This window comes from Halichoeres trimaculatus, unplaced genomic scaffold (assembly GCF_033239565.1).
Source record: "Halichoeres trimaculatus isolate MK-OKI-2021-1 unplaced genomic scaffold, fHalTri1.1 fHalTri1_scaffold_3, whole genome shotgun sequence".
Classification (NCBI taxonomy): domain Eukaryota; kingdom Metazoa; phylum Chordata; class Actinopteri; order Labriformes; family Labridae; genus Halichoeres; species Halichoeres trimaculatus.
The window spans coordinates 6,116,425-6,140,000 of record NW_027437181.1 but is presented as its reverse complement, the minus strand read 5'-3'; the positions used below and the strand labels follow the sequence as shown (position 1 = coordinate 6,140,000).

The 23,576-nt window shown below is 41.0% G+C and overlaps 2 protein-coding genes across 2 annotated transcripts; both read right to left on the bottom strand.

Moving 5' to 3' along the window:
• Nucleotides 1-4,241: 4,241 nt before the first annotated feature.
• Nucleotides 4,242-9,317, bottom strand: LOC141787789 (uncharacterized). The gene is made up of 10 exons (XM_074666461.1): nucleotides 9,291-9,317; nucleotides 8,730-9,174; nucleotides 6,894-7,035; nucleotides 6,665-6,808; nucleotides 6,413-6,471; nucleotides 6,074-6,264; nucleotides 5,594-5,994; nucleotides 5,308-5,407; nucleotides 4,467-4,662; nucleotides 4,242-4,378 (listed from the first exon to the last, which is right to left on the bottom strand). Exons 1-10 carry the CDS (start codon nucleotides 9,315-9,317, stop codon nucleotides 4,242-4,244), a joined length of 1,842 nt encoding a protein of 613 aa, XP_074522562.1.
• Nucleotides 9,318-15,084: 5,767 nt separating this feature from the next.
• LOC141787788 (uncharacterized) lies at nucleotides 15,085-20,016 on the bottom strand. The gene is made up of 10 exons (XM_074666460.1): nucleotides 19,990-20,016; nucleotides 19,255-19,873; nucleotides 18,046-18,187; nucleotides 17,819-17,962; nucleotides 17,567-17,625; nucleotides 17,227-17,417; nucleotides 16,747-17,147; nucleotides 16,459-16,558; nucleotides 15,627-15,822; nucleotides 15,085-15,538 (listed from the first exon to the last, which is right to left on the bottom strand). The coding sequence occupies exons 1-10, from the start codon at nucleotides 20,014-20,016 to the stop codon at nucleotides 15,402-15,404; spliced, it is 2,016 nt and encodes a 671-aa protein (XP_074522561.1). The 3' UTR covers nucleotides 15,085-15,401.
• Nucleotides 20,017-23,576: the final 3,560 nt, after the last annotated feature.

Here is a 23,576-nt window from a genome sequence, read left to right as displayed (position 1 = left end):
ACAAAACAGGTTCAGGTGAACAAACAGAAAGGATTATTATTAAAGACGTTTATTTTTCTGTGCTTTAATCCAAGTGGTAAAAGGTTACTTGTGTTTGACAAATAGTATTTTATCTGGGTTTTTTTTGGTAGCATGGAAAACACTTTTCTTAGTGTAAATGTCAGAGCCGTAGCACACAGCATACTACAAACAGGGTGCAGTTAAACTGTTTATTGATAATTATTGATAATTATAAGGTTTGGTGAGGTCACCCTCTTTGCGGTTTGTGATTTGGAGAAACTTTGCCAGGATTCTGCTGATTCAGGTGAACAGAAATAAACAGAGAATGGCATTTGGAGCCAAAGAAGAGCCAAAGGTAAAGCAGTATGTGTTTTTTCAGCATGAGCGCAATGGGTGCTTTGATAAATCCACCTCTATAATAGAGCAAATTTTTCAGATTTGCACTTAAGTTTGCAGGATAAGGTTGCTTTGTGTTTTAAGGATGAATTGGGATGGCCCCTTGAAGTGCAGTAACCTTTGTGTTGTCTCTCTATGAAGGTGTCATCAGTGAAAAAGGTTATGAAGCAGTCTGGCACTATGGCTCTCTTGAATCCATTCTTGGCCATAACGGTTGGCAAGGGTTTCCAAGAGGACTGTATTGGTACAGCAATCCCTCTTTCCCTGACTGGCAGGATTAATCAACTAAATGCAGTCGTCTGTCTTTTGGTTAATTATAAAAATAGGCCCCTGGTTAAAGGCTGGGCAACCATTGACTCATGTTGGCAGCACAGCCCTTAGTAAACACTCATTGATGGCTACGGAGCAAACAGGCTGTGATAAGGTATGATATGAAATTCAGTGTGTACGTGTGTGTGTGTGTGTGTGTATGTGTGTGTGTGAAAATTGACATGACAGTATTGTAAAAAAGACAGTTGCCAAAATGAACTTCTAAACGGTACAGCAAGCAACAATTCATGTGCTCAATTACTTGAATAAGAGTGTTTAATCCCAAGTCAAGTCTCAAGTAAAGACAATAGAGGTCAAATCATATCCAAGTCACAGGCTTGGAATTTCTTTCTTACAAGTCTCAAGCACTGCTAACCAAATAAAATGCCATTTTAAAGATGCAACAATCTATTGAATTTACAAATACAATGAATGCACTTTGAATTCTTTTTTTTTTTTTTTTTCAAATAAGACCAGCATGACAAGACTTTGTCTCTGTGGTCTCATCATAGTTGAGACACAGCGAGACACACACTGCTACAACTTAGGTATGGCATGCATTTTGTGGCGTTTCCAATGATGAACCGACCCACTCTTTGGTTCCCCTCTGTTGGGATGCCAGCTGTACTGATCCTTTGATGTGCTTTGTCACAAAGAGCCACGTGCCAAAACAAAGAAGAAAAAATTACTAGATGTCTTCCATTGTTGCTCTTTATCTACTGTGTCACGTTTGTCTTCTTCATTGGATTTGTTAGCCGGGTACACTGTGTCGCACTGCTATGGTGTCATGCTTTCACGTAACTGACGGGGCTATCCTGCCTCTAGCCAACTACCAAGAAGGGAAAGGTTGGCTGTAGTTGGCAAACAGGATCAGGCTTTACTGATCCAACCTGAACCAAACTGTACTGATCCATACCGCTTGGTGGAAACAGGGATTTAGGTACTACTACAACAAATGATGGTCACTCAAAGGGGTCATGTACAAGCCTTTCAGTCTATGCACCCAGCCAAGGTGCATCCAGCTGCACAACAAGCCAACACTTTGTCAGATTAAGAGTTTTCAGAGCTGCATTGTCCTTCAATTCCCCAACTTCCATTTCTAGCCCCCTTTTTTATAGTTGGTCTTTGTCTCGTCCTTCTGAAAGTTCTTTCTGCCAGTTCTTTAGCTGTGCTTGTCCCTCTTGCATAGTATACCTCCTGGGAATGTGAAGCAGTCGCTGTCTCTTTCCTCAGTGAACACCACTCAAGTGTTTCACTGTGGCATCTCAGATTGCTTTCTTAATCAGACGTGAATGTGAAAAATTCACAGACAGAAAACTGTGTTGTAGTTTTTCTTGAATTGCCAAAATCTTGTTTGAACAGCCTGTTGGTTGTAAATATTAACCATCCAGATGCACCATCTCAGATGAGATGCGCTGTGATGTGTATTCAGCCTATTTAATAGGTTTGTAAATAACTTATTCCGCTTGTTAAAGTCGCAGCTGGTTTGAGTTTCACTACCCAAACCAGTGTAGTTTGGGTAGTGAAACCCAAACCAGAGACTTGATGTCTCTACTCTTGTAGAGCAGAGACATCAAGTATAAAAACAAAGACATTAGGCAATGGCACTTTGGCATTCACAGGTCCTGGCTTCACCCCGAATAAAAACCTGTTCCGTTTTTACCAGTGTAACTCATCTCCTGCCTTGTGTCACCTTTTTGCTTTTCTGTGTCACTTTCTTACTGTCTTGTACCACTTATCTATTGTCCCATGCCATTTACCTTTACACAGTATTGGCAAAGCAGTTGGTGAGTGGTGCGACATTGCAGCCTAGTGCCATTGACAACAGCAGAGCAAATGTTTTGCTCCTAATTCCTCTTGTAGAGTAGAGACATCAAGTACAAAAACAAAGACGTTAGGCAATGTTTATAGAGAATGAAGTAAAGATGACAGGACAGTTTTGAGTAGAGCCTTGGCAATTTGATAAACAACTTAGTGGAATATTTTACTGTCTGTCATCAAGTCAGGCAAAAATAGTGATTTCTTTATTTACAATTTAAACCCAACAACAACCCAACCCAACAACAAAGCATATCAGTCACTCTGTATTAGGGTACCACTTTTCAGCTATAGCGAAAACCACTGACAAAGGTGCTTTCTTTGCAATGATAATCGAAGCTCAATGCTTTCATGTGGTAACATTAAAAGAGTGACACTTGTGTTGAACAGAACTTTCAACAAGTTAAACTGAGCTTTGACTATGTCACTTAATCAAGCCCTACTCAGCTGGTGTTAGTTTCTTCATGAACCTTAGCAGTGGGCTCTCACAGAGGTCCCCTTTGTAGCCCTGTTTTTACTTGTTACTTTAATAAAAGTACAAGTGATTCATGATTAAACTTACTTTAGTATGATTAACCTGAAGCAGGATGGAGTCAGAATTTAAAACATGAAAGATTAGGCTAGCTAGGCTAGCAAATTATCAACATGTACCATTTGACACCTTTGCCTAATTTGTTACGTGGAGTTGTACTAGATGCCCGGATGGTTCTCCATATATCATTGACAGACACGTTTGGCTACTCCAGAAAACACCTTGTATATTTGATCTCTGCCATCATAACACCATTTCTCCTGGTAACTGGAAATGCCCAAACATCCTTGCACCAATGCGCTAATGATGCACACGTACAGTCCAAAGCACGCCAGCCCACCATGAAAATGCCCGGTATGCCAGATAGCCAGTCCATCAGGACAAGTCATTTCAAGGTGTTCTCTTGAAATTCTTGACTTTTCCATCTTGATATCTCAGGATAACAAAATAATTTTGTCCTTTTATGACTGTTTTTTTATCTTGAGGTAACAGAGCCTGTTTTCTATGTCAAAGCATAGTCATAATGAAGTCATATCAATTTATCACAAATGTGTTATGAAACTGATGATGAGTAACGCTTGCAAGTAAATTGCTTAAAAACAGTAACGGTACAGGACTCATTGAAGGGAATGGTGGCGCCGTCTCATGGTGCATCAATGCATTGCAATGCTTGCATATGTGGCTGTGGGATGTCTTAACAGGATAATAACTTTGCCCAAAATGAATGAAAGAACAGTGAATTATCTTTTTCAAATGTTTTATTGGAACAGAATTGATTCCAGAGTTTGAAGAAAGGTCTATCAAGTAGGGTTTGCTGTTACCAATAGGATAGACTCTGGGTTTTCAGAACTACCTCATCCATGTTGCTAAACAATTTGCTGTAAGTGAAAATCAAAGGACTTACAATTGAAGAATAAAAGTGTTATTTTATTGTGTCTTCAGTGCATTGTATGATCAGGCTAAGGTGCAGCTATAAAGAGCTGTTGTGATGATGTAGTTATGATTGAAAACTACATCGTCTAGCAATCAAGTGGCAAGCATTAAATCAGACTGTAACATGACACAGTTAGAGCCAGTTGTCTAGCTTTGATCAGACCCTAGATCTCCCCTCTTTGATTGTTCATGCTGTGTTTGCATTTATTTCACTTCAGTTAGAGAGACATCGTATAACTCTTCTGCTATTATCTTAACTCTCTTGTGTGGTCAGAGGCTGGTACTTCATCTTTGATATTTTGACTATGTACACAGTCGCTCCACTGATCATGCCAACAGCTGCAAGAAGACACCCAGCAATGAAGATCACGTTCAGGTTCATGTTGTTTACTGCAAGAAAATACAACCAAGATTTGAGCTTGACTTTGTACAAATGCTGACCAAGTCTGAATTGAGACGGCACTTCCTGCCTTCTTACCTAGGCTCAGGGATCTCTTTTCTCTTGGTGCACACAGGGGACCCTGGGAAATGTGGTGCAGTGAGCTCTGGGTGACAACTGCTCTCTTCCTCCTTCCAAAAGCACTGCTAGGCGTTGGGGATGTAATGCAGCCCTGTGAACACCTGGTGTCAGGGTCTCCTGCCCGGCACACCAGGACGGAGCAGGTGATGTACACCTGAGTGCAAAAGAATAGACTTTCAATACATCAGTAGATAGACGTGATCTCTAGGGATGTCCCGATATTACATTTTCACTTACGATACGATACCAATACTGCAGCATTGAGTATTGGCCGATACCGATATTAATCCGATACGATATCAGCATTAAATATGAATACTTTTATTACTTATTTTGTAGTATGTATGTCATGTTAGACAAGGCTTGATACAGTGATACTATTAAAACAAAGAACAGTAGTCAGCAACAGTAAGTATGAGGAAAAACTGATCCATTTATTATTAACCAATGGGTAACAGAAACTGCTTATATCGGAGTGCTTATATCGGAGATTTTAGATGCCGTCCGATACGATACCAATATTTTTTTTTGGTGATATCGGACCGATATCCGATATCAATATCGGACTGGGACACCTCTAGTGATCTCTAAACCAGGAAACAAGGAAAGTACATCTGCCTGTCTGTAGCTGTGCTTTTCAATAATAGAATCTATAAAAGGATCTAATGAAGTTTCCTTGGCTTTAGGAAACAGCTTAACTTGAGGGGCCGAGCTGCTCACCTAGACCCAGTTTACTATCTGGCACATATCCAGTCAGAGTCTACAAAGAAGGGAACCTTTAACACTGTCCGTTCTTCACCTGGTCATGCAAACCTATGAACTCAAAGGCCTCCAGGCTGAGCCGGAACTGCATCAGGTGGTCTGGGGAATGGACTTGAACGGTCGGGTCCACATTACACCTGGTTAGAGGAAACACAAATACCAAGAATGAGTGCCTCTGTTGTTTATCCATTCCATCCAAGTCATTTTTTCTGGATTAGACAGGTAATTATTACCTATATGAAGTCTAATGAGACATCTTCTCTAAAGATAGGACGTAAACATATGCTTAGATTTGATTTTTCCCAGTGGAGAAACATGCATACCCATTCTGGATGATTTCATAGACTGGCTTGCTGTTCGGGTTGTCATATGGTGAAGCTCTGCAGGACTCCACAAAGAGCTCTGTGCTGTTGACCGGAGATGTGGCCTCAATCTGCATGTATATCCGTCTCCCTATCTCTAACTCCAGAGGGTAGGAGTTTGGATCAAACATGGTTTGAAACATGGCATTAGGAAAGAACTCAAACTGATACGTGAACCTGCCCATGCCTTTCTCCCACACTGTTGTGAGGTTCCTGTGAGCCAGGAAGTTCTGGGTCACGTTCCCCCGTTTTGGGTACTGACAGTAGAACTGAACCTCCAGCTGGTGTGTCCTGGTGATCACATCACTGCTGTTATCAAACGTGGTGATTTCATTCTTGAACTTCAGGTAGTCGCTATCTTCCTGCAGAGTAAAGGTGGCAAATTCAGGCCTGACACAAAGTGACTTCAGTGCGTAAAAGATACAAACAGGTCTGTGTTACCTCGATCTGGTTGCCACAGGCGTTCAGGGGGAAGACAGCGATTATGTGAGAGCTGTTTGAATGAGTCTTCAGGCTGCAGACAACATTTGAGGGGTCACTGAGGCGCAAATGATCCTCACTGAGTCGATGAAATGTAGATTTATCCACCTCCACTCTCATTTCAGACTGTAAGCAGATCACATTGGCTTCAACTAGAGCGAGAGATGAAAAAATATGTTATTCTGAGACATGTACACATTTTTTTTTTCACCTAACATGTTGCTAGACTTAAAAGCAAATGAGCATCCACACTAATATCATCACACTACAAACGTTAACACCAGTGAAGCTGAAACTCACCAATCCTATGCCTCACATCCACAATAACACACCTCATGTCTGACTGATAGTTGCTGGACCTGAAAGGCATCAAAGAACACAAATTAAACGTAATCCTTTTTATCTGAGCAGCACGGCACTCCCCTTGGACTGCTTCACTTTCTTTCTTATCTCATCACCAAGATGTACATCGTAGCTGAGAGTTTTTCCAGTGTAGAAAAGTGAGAACAGGCTGCCTCAGGGGTGTCACTTGAGTACAAAGCCAACACTCACCCAAATTTCGACTCCACAACAAAACAGACCACGTAGTGCTGTCCCAGGTCATCTGGTCCCGGCGTCCACTTAATGGCGAACTCCTTATTTGAGATCCTTGTCTTTGTGATACCCTGTGGCCCGCTGTAGATGACGTTCTGAATCCTGCATCACCAAAAAAATCATTTCCTCTGCACTCTTTGCTCCAATAATAAAGAAATTTGACTCCTACAAATTGGTTCTCACTTACCTTGAATGAGATGCTTCTGCTTTGACTCTTATCTCCACTTCTTTGTTGACCTCTGCTTGAATGCGTGCTCCATTTTCAGGTGTTGGGTATAAATACTTTGGCAAGTACTGACCCACCTTACACGAGGGAACATATTGGTCCACTGGAGTGAAAAGATAAAGAATTTCTCGATTATAGCCAGCATTTTAGCGACATCAGTTTTTGTCCCTGTTTCTTCAATAGTTGAAGTGAAATTACCAAAAAAATCAGAGGTGAGACACAAACCACCCGTCAAATGAACAGAATGTAAACAAAAAAGTATTATTAGCACTCTCAGCTAACAAGACATTTTTTAAAAAAATCTTGTGCTTTTACAACCAGTTCAAACTCCAAAAAAGAATGGATGGGGTGTAAAATGTAAATTAAAAAAAACAATTTCAGCAAAGGGTTCAACAATTTGCGAATATCACAAACTCAGCACATAATGTTTTAAAACTTGTTTATATCTTTCATTGGAGCCTTTCCAGATGCGCAAGCTATCCATGCTATGGGCACCAATGCACCCCCATCTTTCCATTATTAACTCTACATGCAGAGATAATTATAATCTTCCTAATTTTTTTCTGAGGAACATTTTTATAATTTTTCAGGCAAGTTGTACATCCTAACTTGTACATGTTGTACATCCTAACTTCTGAAACTCAGCCCCTTGTGGATGCTCTTTTAATACCCACACGTTACTAATCTTTGCTTACTAACCTTGTGAGTTTGAAACGCTCAAACTCATGTGGTGTTTTTCAGCTATCCAAATTCAATTAGAAACAGGCTGAGGTTTTGCAGGAAAAAGTGAACAAGATGTGGGTTTTTGATACTTCTAGATAATTGAACTCTAGTTGGGGTTGTAAAAAATAATCACAGATTGCCTTTTTTTTTTTTTTAAAGAGGCAGGGTCTCTGAAAGGACATCAATCTTATCTGAGGCTTAAAATATCCACTAGATGTTAGGGATGCACGATATTGGATTTTCGCCGATATCCGATATGCCGATATATCGGAACCCCTTTTGGCCGATACCGATACCGATACCGATACCGATACCGATAATCGCAAGTTTGTTTGTTTTTTTCACTGTAAAGAAAGCTAAGTCTATCCTGTTCTGGAATTTATATGTTACTCTTATTGTGACGGTCTTATTTGTTTAAGAAACACATAAAACAAGACAAAAAACATTTGATTTTACCATAAATAAGAAATGTATTATTTTTTCAAACTCAAGACATTCAGTATTGAAATACAGAAAAATAATTTCCTTAGATCACATGAACTTTAAACGTACAATGTATTTTTAAACATAACCAAGTTGCATTTGATTATTTTAGAGCTACTGTAACAACCTGGTGACAGACACAGAGCTCTGAAGTGCAAATAAATGAAGTGCTACATTTTATTTAAGGAGCTTATTTTTCAGATGGAAAATAATAATAATGCTAACTGAATAGCACCTTATCGGCTGTGCATATCGGCAGAAATTTTCACATCTGCCGATACCGATAAACGTGTTTTTAAGCTTTTATCTGCCGATACGATATTGTGCCGATAATATCGTGCATCCCTACTAGATGTCGTAGAAACAACTGAATATTATCACCATTATGTACCCTTCTATTTTTACAGGAATCAAAACCTGTCAAAATAACTCTGACCTTAGTGCTGTATTCACCATCACACTCTAAGATGTAGCCAGTACTGCCCCTCCCTCAAAGTTAAACCCAGTTCTCTGTGCTCAGTCGGATAGAGGTTGTACTATTTAAAGAAAATGTTGACAGATAATAAAGGTCACAAGTAAGATTTGGCTTACCCAGTAAGGAGAAATGAAGGGGAAGTTTACTGAGTGAAGGTGAACTGGCTGGAGTTGTGGTTGTTGTAGGAGTTGTGGTTGGAGTGGGGGTTGGAGTGGGGGTTGGAGTGGGGGTTGGAGTTGGGGTTGTTGTTGTTGTTGTTTTTCTCGTGTAAGTGCCGCCGATCGAAGTCGGAGTTGTAGTTGCAGTTGTTTTTGTTGGTTTTCTCGTGGAAGAGGCGTAGATCTTAGTTGTAGATGATGTAGTTGTAGTTGCAGTTGTAGTTGTAGCTGACCAGTTACGCATTTGTCTCTTTCTTCTCTTCATTGCTGGAGCTTTGAAGGCCAGAGATCCATCTGAGTAGGCCAGAGTGATGGGGTGTTGTGGGGAGTCCTCCACCACCATCTCAAAGGCATATATTCTGGAGTTATAGGTGCCTTGGTTATACTGCAGTGTGCAGGAGTCCTAATGGAGAGAACATTACATGTGTTAGTGTTTATTACAGCATTACATAACATATTGAAAGAAGAATCTTTAACTAGCCTGATCCAAGAGGAAGCCTATGGGTCGGTCACATCTACTGCACTCTCTGTCCTGGATGTTTCCATATCGACATCGAACTTTATCACCGTCAGCATCAAAGTTAACCAGCTTGTAGGTCCGAGGGCAGTTGTAAGGAACCCTTAAAGAGGTCAAAGTTTTATTCCAGTTTTTAAAACAAACATGTTTATAAACCGCATAAAAGGAAGTCACATTCACACCAAGCCAGAAAAAGCAGTTTTCACAGCAAAAATTTAGAGCCTGGCACTATCAGCACACACTGTACAGGTGTGTATTTGTTCTAGCAGAGGGAGCAGTTTTTGATATCCATTTTTTCTTTTAGTCCATAAGATGCACATAACTCTCTCGACAACATTAACTTGAGACTTTAAAATTGAAATCATTGAAAAAGGGCCCTCAGCCTTTTAAATGTCAAGCCTGGGAGCTTACCGAAGGAAAGGAACAATGGCGATGTCCGGCGATCTGTTCGGTTGTCTGGTGTCGGATCTTGTTCCTAAATCCACAAAAGTCAGAAGCCTCCAACCGGTGACTGCATTTCGTGTGGAGATCCAACAACAGCTGCTTGCCCTGGTTATTGTGAAAAATCGTCCTTCAGAAGAAATCCCCTCAGAGAAGTGATGTGCACAGACTTTTTGAAGGGCAGGGCCAAAAAGTTAAGTTTGGTTTTCAGAGGGCAATTTAGGGGCTGTTTACACAACAACGGTTTTAGGATAGGGTCTCCTTTCTGATAGCATGATTTTCATCCAATAGCTTAAAGAGGGCTTTTACCATTATATTTGTCCATTCACAATTAACATAAACGTACGTGTGGCGTCAGGAGTTCATCGACCTGTCAACTGCGTCCTCCTTACCTCCGCCCACTGACACAAAAAAGAGAGGTAAAAGCCTTAGGCACCAAAATGCAGATTTGGTGGAAAAATAATAAGTTCCTCTGAGAAAAAAGAGCTGGGAACATAATTGTTTTAGGACGAAACCAGTGCAGGGCGATTCACAATGAGTGCTTTGGTAACCTGATTCAGTATTTCTCCACTAGGCATTGAGGTGAGTGTGATGTGAAGCGACACACATCATGATGTAAAACTTACAAGAAACGTCTCAACATACACTAAATGCAATATATTGCAGATACTCTAAATGTTTACAATCACAATATTTCACAAGCTCTGAGAAACTTCAGATTTATTTTTGAACTTCTCCAGGTAGATTTTTTAAAAAGTTTTTATGAGTATCATTGTCCTGTGACAAATGAGTTTCCTTGTCTTTTGAATTGGAAATATTCCATTAAAAGGAGGAAAAACAAAGCAAATGTACATACTGTGTTCAACCAAATCAAGTTCATGTTATTTATGTAGTTATATGCTTGGTTCATTAGAAATATTGATGTGTCAGGGTTAGATGGATGTTATTTAAAAATTTAGCCTATGTTTTAGCATTGTAGTAACGTTTCCCACATTGTCCCACAGTATCCCGCACAAACACACTCCTTGTCCCACAAGTGGCTTGTAAGCACCTGGTCACCCTATTTTAGGATGAAACGCAAAAGTGTTTTGCCTCTTGTTTACATGGAAATGGCGTTCTAGATTATCTAAGATGGAAACTTTTGCTGTGTAAACAGCAAGCCGGAATTTTTCAGTAGCAGCTGGCTGGACTTCTCTGGTCTGTAAAGGTGTGTGTCTCTACAGTTCTATCACTAAAACTATAGGCCAATCTGTAAACGCAGATTTTTGTTTTTTGTGTTTGTTTTGCATTCTGAGTGAAATATTGTTGTGTAAACAGGGCCCTAGAATGTGTATTTTGAAAGTGAGGACACAAGGGGCCCCACCCCTCTTTCTCCCCCTCTGTACACACCACTGCCTCAGGGCATGCTACTGCACTGTGTTTGTCAGCTTGTGTAGTACATACTAAGACTGGCTGCAACAGTATGATCCAAATCCATCAAAAGCTTACCACATTTCAAAAGGGTTGTCACTGGGAAGATTTCTTCTTTCAACTGTCTCAGCTTCACACCAAAATGACTCCAACGGGGGAGCATTGCTGCTGCTGTCAAGATAGCTCCTCTTCTGTGTGGAAACAAACCCACACTGACCCCTGATACAAGACCAGAAATGTCCATAGAGACATCTATCAAAGGTGTTCCTGTATCGAAAGTCCACCTGTGGAGTAAAACAGAGCTGCAGTAAGACAGGATTCAGTCAACTTTTTATTGAGTGTGAAAAAGTCTGTTTCCACTCACCATAAATGTCCCATCAGACCTCTGTCCTCTGTAGGTAACAGTTGCAGACCCTCCCATATGATGTGATGCAGATGCCAGAGAGACCAGGAGGAGCTGCAGCAGGAGCACAAGTGTGGAGGCCATGATGCTGAGACTCACCTGTGCCTCTTCTGCAGCTCACGTCCACCTGCAGCATCTTTTATACCTCTTCAGGGCCGACACGGTGCTGCTGCTGCACGGGGAAAGGTCAGAACAAAATAGGTTCAGGTGAACAAACAGAAAGGATTGTTATTAAAGACGTTTATTTTTCAGTGCTTTAATCCAAGTGGTAAAAAGTTGCTTGCCTTTGGCAAATAGTATTTTATCCAATTTTTGATAGCATGGAAAGCACTTCTCTTAGTGTAAATGTCAGAGCAGTAGCACACAGCATACTACAAACAGGGTGCAGTTAAACAGTTTATTGAAAATTATTGATAATGATAAGGTTCGGCGAGGTCACCCTCTTTGCAGTTTGTGATTTGGAGAAACTTTACCAGGATTTTACCAGGATTCTGCTGGTTCAGGTGAACAAATAAACAGAGAGTGGCATTTGGAACCAAAGAGGAGCCAAAGGGAACGCAGTATGTGCTTTTTCAGCATGAGCGCAATGGGTGATTTGGTAAGTCAACCTCTATATTGGAGCAAATTTTTCAGATTTTCACTTATATTTGCATGATGAGGTTGCTTTGTGTTTTAAGGATGAATTTGGATGGCCCCTTGAAGTGCAGTAGCCTTTGTGTTGTCTCTCTATGAAGGTGTCATCAGTGAAAGAGATTATGAAGCAGTCTGGCACTGTGGCTCTCTTAAATCCATCGTTGACCATGGTAATCCGACATGACTGTGAAAAATTCATTTACTTGAGGGATCCCACTTCTGACACCAAATAGTTGTGGAAATTGTCCTGTTTCTGGTAAAGAATGAAATAGAGACTTCTGCCGGCCAGCAAGGTTTAATTTTTCTTTGCAAAGAAAAAGGTCAGTCAAACATGCGAGTGGTCAAAGTGAAGAAAGATCTCGAACCTTGTTTGAGTAAAAGATTTATGCTTGAGAGAAACAACCCCCAAGGCACTCTTCACGCCACTCTGTCTGCTGTATAAATCCACATTTAGACAGAGCCTTCAAGCTCTGGGCAGAGGGTGTCTGTCTGCTGCAGGAATCCACATTGCAACAGAGCTTTGAAGCTGAGCAGAAGGTGGAGAGGTCTAGACTCAGGACAAAAGGGAAGAATTAGGAGATGAGGTGTCTCAAAGAAGCAGTGGTAACAGGGATTTAGGTACAACTAGAGCAAATGATGGTCACTCAAAGGGGTCATGTACAAGCCCTTCAGTCTATGCACCCAGCCAAGGTGCATCCAGATGCACAACTAGCCAACACTTTGTCAGATTGAGAGTTTTCAGAGGTGCAATGTCCTTCAATTCCCCAGCTTCCATTTCCAGCCTCCTTTTAATTGTTGGTGTTTGTCTCGTCCCTCTGAAAGTTCTTTCTGCCGGTTCTTTAGCTGTGCTTGTCCCTCTTACATAGCATACCTCCAGGGAATGTGAAGCAGTCACTGTCTCTTTCCTCAGTGAACACCACTCAGGTGTTTCACTTTGGCATCTGGTTGCTTTCTTAATCAGACGTGACTGTTAAAAATTCACAGACAGAAAACTGCGTTGTAGTTTTTCTATACTTGCCAAAATCTTGTTTGAACAGCCTGTTGGTTGTAAATATTAACCATCCAGTGGCACCGTCTCAGATGAGATGTGCTGAGATGTGTATTGAGCCTATTTAATTGGTTTCTAATTACCTATATCCACTTGTTAAAGTATTAGCTGGTTTGAGTTTCACTACCCAAACGTGTATTCTGGGTAGTGAAACCCAAACCTCTCTACTGTCTGATGTCTCTACTCTTGTAGAGCAGAGACATCAAGTAAAAAAACAAAGACATTAGGCAATGGCACTTTGGCATTCACAGGTCCTGGCTTCACCCCGAATAAAAACCTGTTCCCTTTTTACCAGTGTAACTCATCTCCTGCCTTGTGTCACCTTTTTGCTTTTCTGTGTCACTTTCTTACTGTCTTGTACCACTTATCTATTGTCCCATGCCATTTACCTTTACACAGTATTGGCAAAGCAGTTGGTGAGTGGTGCGACATTGCAGCCTAGTGCCATTGACAACAGCAGAGCAAATGTTTTGCTCCTAATTCCTCTTGTAAAGTAGAGACATCAAGTACAAAAACAAAGACGTTAGGCAATGTTTATAGAGAATGAAGTAAAGATGACAGGACAGTTTTGAGTAGGGCCTTGGCAATTTGATAAACAACTTAGTGGAATATTTTACTGTCTGTCATCAAGTCAGCAAAAATAGTGATTTCTTTATTTACAATTTAAACCCAACAACAACCAAACCCAACAACAAAGCATATCAGTTACTCTGTATTAGGGTACCTCTTTTCAGCTATAGCGAAAACCACTGACAAAGGTGCTTTCTTTGCAATGATAATCGAAGCTCAATGCTTTCATGTGGTAACATTAAAAGTAAAACACTTGTGTTGAACAGAACTTTCAACAAGTTAAACTGAACTTTGATCGTGTCACTTTATCAAGCCCTACTCTCAGCTGGTGTTAGTTTCTTCATGAGCATTAGCAGTGGGCTCTCACAGAGGTCCCCTTTGTAGCCCTGTTTTTACTTGTTACTTTAATAAAAGTACAAGTGATTCATGTTTAAAATTACTTTAATATGCTTACTTTAGTATGATTAACCTGAAGCAGCATGGAGTCAGAATTTAAAACATGAAAGATTAGGCTAGCTAGGCTAGCAAATTATCAACACATACCATTTGACACCTTTGCCTAATTTGTGGAGTTGTACTAGATGCCGGATGGTTCACCATATATCTTTGACAGACACGTTTGGCTACTCCAGAAAACACCTTGTATATTTGATCTCTGCCATCATAACACCATTTCTCCTGGTAAGTGGAAATGCCCAAACGTCCTTACACCAATGTGCTAATGATGCATATGTAGAGTCCAAAGCAAGTCAGCCCACCATGAAAATGCCCGGTATGCCAGATAGCCAGTCCATCAGGACAAGTCATTTCAAGGTGTTCTCTTGAAATTCTTGATTTTTCCATCTTGATGTCTCAGGATAACAAAATCAGTTTGTCCTCTTATGACTGGTTTTCCTTATCTTGAGGTAACAGAGCCTGTTTTCTATGTCAAAGCATAGTCATAATGAAGTCATATCAATTTATCACAAATGTGTTATGAAACTGATGATGAGTAACGCTTGCAAGTAAATTGCTTAAAAACTAACGGTACAGGACTCATTGAAGGGAATGGTGGCGCCGTCTCATGGTGCATCAATGCATTGCAATGCTTACATGCGTGGCTGTGAGATGTCTTAACAGGATAATAACTTGAATGAAACATGAATGAATGAAACAACAGTCAATTATCTTTTTCAAATGTTTTATTGGAACAGAATTGATTCCAGAGTTTGAAGAAAGGTCTATCAAGTAGGGTTTGCTGTTACCAATAGGATAGACTCTGGGTTTTCAGAACTACCTCAACCATGTTGCTAAACAATTTGCTGTAAGTGAAAATCAAAGGACTTACCATTGAAGAATGAAGTGTTATTTTATTGTGTCTTCAATGCATTGTATGAGCAGGCTAAGGTGAAGCTATAAAGAGCTGCTGTGATGATGTAGTTATGATTGATAACTACATCGTCTAGCAATCAAGTGGCAAGCATTAAATCAGACTGTAATATGACACAGTTAGAACCAGTTGTCTAGCTTTGATCAGACCCTAGATCTCCCCTCTTTGATTGTTCATGCTGTGTTTGCATTTATTTCACTTCAGTTAGAGAGACATTGTTCAACTCTTCTGCTATTATCTTAACTCTCTTGTGTGGTCAGAGGCTGGTACTTCATCTTTGATATTTTGACTATGTACACAGTCGCTCCACTGATCATGCCAACAGCTGCAAGAAGACATCCAGCAATGAAGATCACGTTCAGGTTCATGTTGTTTACTGCAAGAAAATACAACCAAGATTTGAGCTTGACTTTGTACAAATGCTGACCAGGTCTGAATTGAGACGGCACTTCCTGCCTTCTTACCTAGGCTCAGGGATCTCTTTTCTCTTGGTGCACACAGGGGACCCTGGGAAATGTGGTGCAGTGAGCTCTGGGTGACAACTGCTCTCTTCCTCCTTCCAAAAGCACTGCTAGGCGTTGGGGATGTAATGCAGCCCTGTGAACACCTGGTGTCAGGGTCTCCTGCCCGGCACACCAGGACGGAGCAGGTGATGTACACCTGAGTGCAAAAGAATAGACTTTCAATACATCAGTAGATAGACGTGATCTCTAGGGATGTCCCGATATTACATTTTCACTTACGATACGATACTGATACTGCAGCATTGAGTATTGACCGATACCGATATTAATCCGATACGATATCAGCATTAAATATGAATACTTTTATTACTTATTTTGTAGTATGTATGTCATGTTAGACAAGGCTTGATACAGTGATACTATGAACAGTAGTCAGCAACAGTAAGTATGAGGAAAAACTGATCCATTTATTATTAACCAATGGGTAACAGAAACTGCTTATATCGGAGTGCTTATATCGGAGATTTTAGATGCCGTCCGATATGATACCAATATTTTTTTTTGGTGATATCGGACCGATATCCGATATCAATATCGGACTGGGACACCTCTAGTGATCTCTAAACCAGGAAACAAGGAAAGTACATCTGCCTGTCTGTAGCTGTGCTTTTCAATAATAGAATCTATAAAAGGATCTAATGAAGTTTCCTTGGCTTTAGGAAACAGCTTAACTTTGGGGGCCGAGCTGCTCACCTAGACCCAGTTTACAATCTGGCACATATCCAGTCAGAGTCTACAAAGAAGGGAACCTTTAACACTGTCCGTTCTTCACCTGGTCATGCAAACCTATGAACTCAAAGGCCTCCAGGCTGAGCCGGAACTGCATCAGGTGGTCTGGGGAATGGACTTGAACGGTCGGGTCCACATTACACCTGGTTAGAGGAAACACAGAGACTAAGAATGAATGCCTCTGTTGTTAATCCATTCTATCCAATAAGTCGTTTTTCAGGTGGTGTCAGGTGAATATTACCCATATGAAGTCTAATGATACATCTTCTCTAAAGATAGGACGTAAACACATGCTTAGATTTGATTTTTCCCAGTGGAGAAACATGCATACCCATTCTGGATGATTTCATAGACTGGCTTGCTGTTCGGGTTGTCATACGGTGAAGCTCTGCAGGACTCCACAAAGAGCTCTGTGCTGTTGACCGGAGATGTGGCCTCAATCTGCATGTATATCCGTCTCCCTATCTCTAACTCCAGAGGGTAGGAGTTTGGATCAAACATGGTTTGAAACATGGCATTAGGAAAGAACTCAAACTGATACGTGAACCTGCCCATGCCTTTCTCCCACACTGTTGTGAGGTTCCTGTGAGCCAGGAAGTTCTGGGTCACGTTCCCCCGTTTGGGGTACTGACAGTAGAACTGAACCTCCAGCTGGTGTGTCCTGGTGATCACATCACTGCTGTTATCAAACGTGGTGATTTCATTCTTGAACTTCAGGTAGTCGCTATCTTCCTGCAGAGTAAAGGTGGCAAATTCAGTCCTTACACAAAGTGACTTCAGTGCGTAAAAGATACAAACAGGTCTGTGTTACCTCGATCTGGTTGCCACAGGCGTTCAGGGGGAAGACAGCGATTATGTGAGAGCTGTTTGAATGAGTCTTCAGGCTGCAGACAACATTTGAGGGGTCGCTGAGGCGCAAATGATCCTCACTGAGTCGATGAAATGTAGATTTATCCACCTCCACTCTCATTTCAGACTGTGAGCAGATCACATTGGCTTCAACTAGAGCGAGAGATGAAAAAAGATGTTATTCTGAGATCTGTACACATTTTTTTTTTCACCCAACATGTTGCTAGAGTTTAAAAGCAAATGAGCATCCACACTAATATCATCACACTACAAACGTTAACACCAGTGAAGCTGATACTCACCAATCCTATGCCTCACATCCACAATAACACACCTCATGTCTGACTGATAGTTGCTGGACCTGAAAGGCATCAAAGAACACAAATTACACGTAATCCTTTTTATCTGAGCAGCACGGCACTCCCCTTGGACTGCTTCACTTTCTTTCTTATCTCATCACCAAGATGTACATCGTAGCTGAGAGTTTTTCCAGTGTAGAAAAGTGAGAACAGGCTGCCTCAGGGGTGTCACTTGAGTACAAAGCCAACACTCACCCAAATTTCGACTCCACAACAAAACAGACCACGTAGTGCTGTCCCAGGTCATCTGGTCCCGGCGTCCACTTAATGGCGAACTCCTTATTTGAGATCCTTGTCTTTGTGATACCCTGTGGCCCGCTGTAGATGACGTTCTGAATCCTGCATCACCAAAAATAATTTCCTCTGCACTCTTTGCTCCAATAATAAATAAATTTGACTCCTACAAATTGGTTCTCACTTACCTTGAATGAGATGCTTCTGCTTTGACTCTTATCTCCACTTCTTTGTTGACCTCTGCTTGAATGCGTGCTCCATTTTCAGGTGTTGGGTATAAATACTTTGGCAAGTACTGACCCACCTGACACGAGGGAACATATTGGTCCACTGGAGTGAAAAGATAAAAAGAATCACTCAATTATAACCAGCTTTTTAGCAACATCAGTTTTTGTCTCTGTTTCTTCAACAGTTGAAGTGAAATTATAAAAAAATCAGAGGTGAGATACAAACCACATGTCAAATGAACAGGATGGAAACAAAAAAGTATTATTAACACTCTCAGCAAGAATAACTTTTTTTTTACCTTGTGTTTTTACAACCAGTTGAAACTCCAAAAAAGGTTGGATGGGGTGTAAAATGTAAATAAAAAAACACAATTTCAGCAAAGGGTTCAACAATTTGCGAATATCACAAACTCAGCACATAATGTTTTAAAACTTGTTTATATCTTTCATTGGCACCTTTCCAGATGCGCAAGCTATCCATGCTATGGGCACCAATGCACCCCCATCTTTCCATTATTAACTCTACATGCAGAGATAATTATAATCTTCCTAATTTTTTTCTGAGGAACATTTTTATAACTTTTCAGGCAAGTTGTACATCCTAACTTGTACATGTTGTACATCCTAACTTCTGAAACTCAGCCCCTTTTGGATGCTCTTTTAATACCCACACGTTACTAATCTTTGCTTACTAACCCTGTGAGTTTGAACCGCTCAAACTCATGTGGTGTTTTTCAGCTATTCAAATTCAGTTCAAAACAGGCTGAGGTTTTGCAGGAAAAAGTGAACAAGATGTGGGTCTTTGATACTTCTAGATAATTGAACTCTAGTTGGGGTTGTAAATAATAATCACAGATTGCCTTTTTTTTTTTTTAAAGAGGCAGGGTCTCTGAAAGGACACCAATCTTATCTGAGGCTTAAAATATCCACTAGATGTCGTAGAAACAACTGAATATTATCACCATTATGTACCCTTCTATTTTTACAGTAATGAAAACCTGTCAAAATAACTCTGACCTTAGTGCTGGAGTCACCATCACACTTTAAGATGTAGCCAGTACTTTGCCTCCCTCAAAGTTAAACCCAGTTTTCTGTGTTTAGTCGGATAGAGGTGGCACTTTTTAAAGAAAACATACGGATAATAAAGGTCACAAGTAAGATTTGGCTTACCCAGTAAGGAGAAATGAAGGGGAAGTTTACTGAGTGAAGGTGAACTGGCTGGAGTTGGGATTGTTGTAATTGTGGTTGTAGTTATGGTTGTAGTTGTGGCTGTAGTTGTGGTTGTTGTGGGGGAGATAGGGTAGTATGGGTTATGCCAGTAGGGGTAGTGATGTTTGTTGGGGTCATATGGGCGGTAGCCCGGGGGGTAGATAAGGTGGTGATATGGGTGAAATGTGTAGTATGGAGTAGTGGTATGAGTAGTGGTTGGTCTTGTTGTTGTTGTTGTTGGTTTGCTCGTGTGACCTGCGCCCGTCGGAGGCGTAGTTGTAGTTGCAGCTGTAGTTGTGGTTGCAGTTGTAGTTGTTGTTGTTGGTTTGCTCGTGTGACCTCCGCCCGTCGTAGTTGTAGTTGTAGTTGCAGTTGTAGTTGTAGTTGCAGTTGTAGTTGTAGCTGACCAGTTTGGCATCAGTTGTCGCTTTCTTCTCTTCACTGCTGGAGCTTTGAAGGCCAGAGATCCATCTGAGTAGGCCAGAGTGATGGGTTGTTGTGGGGAGTCCTCCACCACCAGCTCAAAGGCATATATTCTGGAGTTATAGGTGCCTTGGTTATACTGCAGTGTGCAGGAGTCCTAACAAAGAGAACGCTACATGTGTTAGTGTTTATTACAGCATTATATAACATATTGAAAGAAGAATCTTTAACTAGCCTGATCCAAGAGGAAGCCAAAGGGTCGGTCACATCTACTGCACTCTCTGTCCTGGATGTTTCCATATCGACATCGAACTTTATCACCGTCAGCATCAAAGTTAACCAGTTTGTAGGTCCGAGGGCAGTTGTAAGGAACCCTTAAAGAGGTCAAAGTTTTATTCCAGTTTTTAAAACAAACATGTTTATAAACCGCATAAAAGGAAGTCACATTCACACCAAGCCAGAAAAAGCAGTTTTCACAGCAAGAATTTAAAGCCTGGCACTATCAGCACACACTGTGCAGGTGTGTATTTGTTCTAGCAGAGGGAGCAGTTTTTGACATCCATTTTTTCTTCTAGTCCATAAGATGTACATAACTCTCTCGACAACATTAACTTGAGACTTTAAAATTGAAATCATTGAAAAAGGGCCCTCAGCCTTTTAAATGTCAAGCCTGGGAGCTTACCGAAGGAAAGGAACAATGGCGATGTCCGGTGATCTGTTCGGTTGTCTGGTGTCGGATCTTGTTCCTAAATCCACAAAAGTCAGAAGCCTCCAACTGGTGACTGCATTTCGTGTGGAGATCCAACAACAGCTGCTTGCCCTGGTTATTGTGAGAAATCGTCCTTCAGAAGAAATCCCCTCAGAGAAGTGATGTGCACAGACTTTTTGAAGGGCAGGGCCAAAAAGTTAAGTTTGGTTTTCAGAGGGCAATTTAGGGGCTGTTTACACAACAACGGTTTTAGGATAGGGTCTCCTTTCTGATAGCATGATTTTCATCCAATAGCTTAAAGAGGGCTTTTACCATTATATTTGTCCATTCACAGTTAACATAAACGTACGTGTGGCGTCAGGAGTTCATCGACCTGTCAACTGCGTCCTCCTTACCTCCGCCCACTGACACAAAAAAGAGAGGTAAAAGCCTTAGGCACCAAAATGCAGATTTGGTGGAAAAATAATAAGTTCCTCTGAGAAAAAAGAGCTGGGAACATAATTGTTTTAGGACGAAACCAGTGCAGGGCGATGCACAATGAGTGCTTTGGTAACCTGATTCAGTATTTCTCCACTAGGCATTGAGGTGAGTGTGATGTGAAGCGACACACGTCATGATGTAAAACTTACAAGAAACGTCTCAACATACACTAAATGCAATATATTGCAGATACTCTAAATGTTTACAATCACAATATTTCACAAGCTCTGAGAAACTTCAGATTTATTTTTGAACTTCTACAGATAGATTTTTTAAAAAGTTTTTATGAGTATCATTGTCCTGTGACAAATGAGTTTCCTTGTCTTTTGAATTGGAAATATTCCATTAAAAGGAGGAAAAACAAAGCAAATGTACATACTGTGTTCATCCAAATAAAGTTCATGTTATTTATGTAGTTATATGCTTGGTTCATTCGAAATATTGATGTGTCAGGGTTAGATGGATGTTATTTAAAAATTTAGCCTATGTTTTAGCATTGTAGTAACGTTTCCCACATTGTCCCACAGTGTCCCGCACAAACACACTCCTTGTCCCACAAGTGGCTTGTAAGCTCCTGGTCACCCTATTTTAGGATGAAACGCTAAAGTGTTTTGCCTCTTGTTTACATGGAAATGGCGTTCTAGATTATCTAAGATGGAAACTTTTACTGTGTAAACAGCAAGCTGGAATTTTTCAGTAGCAGCTGGATGGACTTCTCTGGTCTGTAAAGGTGTGTGTCTCTACAGTTATATCACTCTAACCATAGACCAATCTGTAAACGCAGATTTTTGTTTTTTTTGTTTGTTTTGCATTCTGAGTGAAACATTGTTGTGTAAAAAGGGCCCTAGAATGTGTATTTTGAAAGTGAGGACACAAGGGGCCCTGCTCCTCTTTCTCCCCCCCTGTGCACACCACTGCCTCAGGGCATGATACTACACTGTGTTTGAGAACTTGTGTAGTACATGCTAAGACTGGCTGCAACAGTATGATCCAAATCCATCAAAAGCTTACCACATTTCAAGAGGTCTGTCACTGGGAAGATTTCTTCTTTCAACTGTCTCAGCTTCACACCAAAATGACTCCAACGGGGGAGCATTGTTGCTGCTGTCAAGATAGCTCCTCTTCTGTGTGGAAATAAACCCACACTGACCCCTGATACAAGACCAGAAATGTCCATAGTGACAGGTATCAAAGGTGTTCCTGTATCGAAAGTCCACCTGTGGAGTAAAACAGAGCTGCAGTAAGACGGGATTCAGTCAACTTTTTCTTGAGTGTGAAAAAGTCTGTTTCCACTCACCATAAATGTCCCATCAGACCTCTGTCCTCTGTAGGTAACAGTTGCAGACCCTCCCATATGATGTGATGCAGATGCCAGAGAGACCAGGAGGAGCTGCAGCAGTAGCACAAGTGTGGAGGCCATGATGCTCAGACTCACCTCTGCCTCTTCTGCAGCTCACGTCCACCTGCAGCATCTTTTATACCTCTTCAGGGCCGACACGGTGCAGCTGCTGCACGGGGAAAGGTCAGAACAAAACAGGTTCAGGTGAACAAACAGAAAGGGTTATTATTAAAGACGTTTATTTTTCTGTGCTTTAATCCAAGAGGTAAAAGGTTACGTGCATTTGGCAAATAGTATTTTATCCAATTTTTGATAGCATGGAAAACACTTCTCTCAATGTAAATGTCAGAGCAGTAGCACACAGTACAATGCAAATAGGAAGCAATTTAACAGTTTATTGATAATTATTGATAATGATAAGGTTCGGTGAGGTCACCCTCTTTGCGGTTTGTGATTTGGAGAAACTTTACCAGGATTTTACCAGGATTCTGCTGGCTCAGGTGAACAGAAATAAACAGGGAGTGGCGTCTGCAAGCAAAGAAGAGCCAAACTGTAAAGCAGTATGCTTTTTTTTTTTTTTTTTGGCATGAGCACAATGGCTCCTTTGGAAACACCATATTTCAGCAAGTTTCATCAGATTTTTCCACAGATTTGCACCATGAGGCTGTCTGGGCATGCTGGACCATGAGGATGCGACGGGACAGCTTCTTAGAGAAGTGCACCTGTATATTTCACCGAGCTTTATTTTTACCCAGATTTGCATTGTGCACGTTGTCGGGGCATGCAGGAGGCTGAATGCACCAGGTTTGAGTGCATCAGTTTAATACAAACTGGACAACGGCTTTGCAATGCTGTAGTTACGGACAAGATATGATGACTTGAAGCTGTGTGTCCCGGTTAGGACTCTGTTGACAAATGGGAGAAAAGCAGGGCACTGGACGGGACACAGGATCAGTGTATGACTGGACTGTAAGGGCTGTGGAGCTGCAGTTTTGCCTTTCTGAAAATGGACAGTGAAACAAATGGAGCACTGTTAAAAAAAAAGCTATCACCCTTAGAAAAGAAGAGATCAGGACATGTGACTGCCTCAAGGTGATTATTAAAAGGTAATTAAAGCTTCTCCTCCTGCCCATAAAGCACACATGGTGTTTACTTTGATAGGTCAATTTCTATCCACTCTTTGTCCAATGTTAATCGTCAGACGTTGAAGCCATTTTCATAAATTACAGAGTGGAACTACGGGACAAATGTGGAAGAAATCATGATTACAGCCAGGGGATATTAGACTTTATCACCTTTGTTTCACAGGTTGGTGTTTTTTGTCTGCATTGC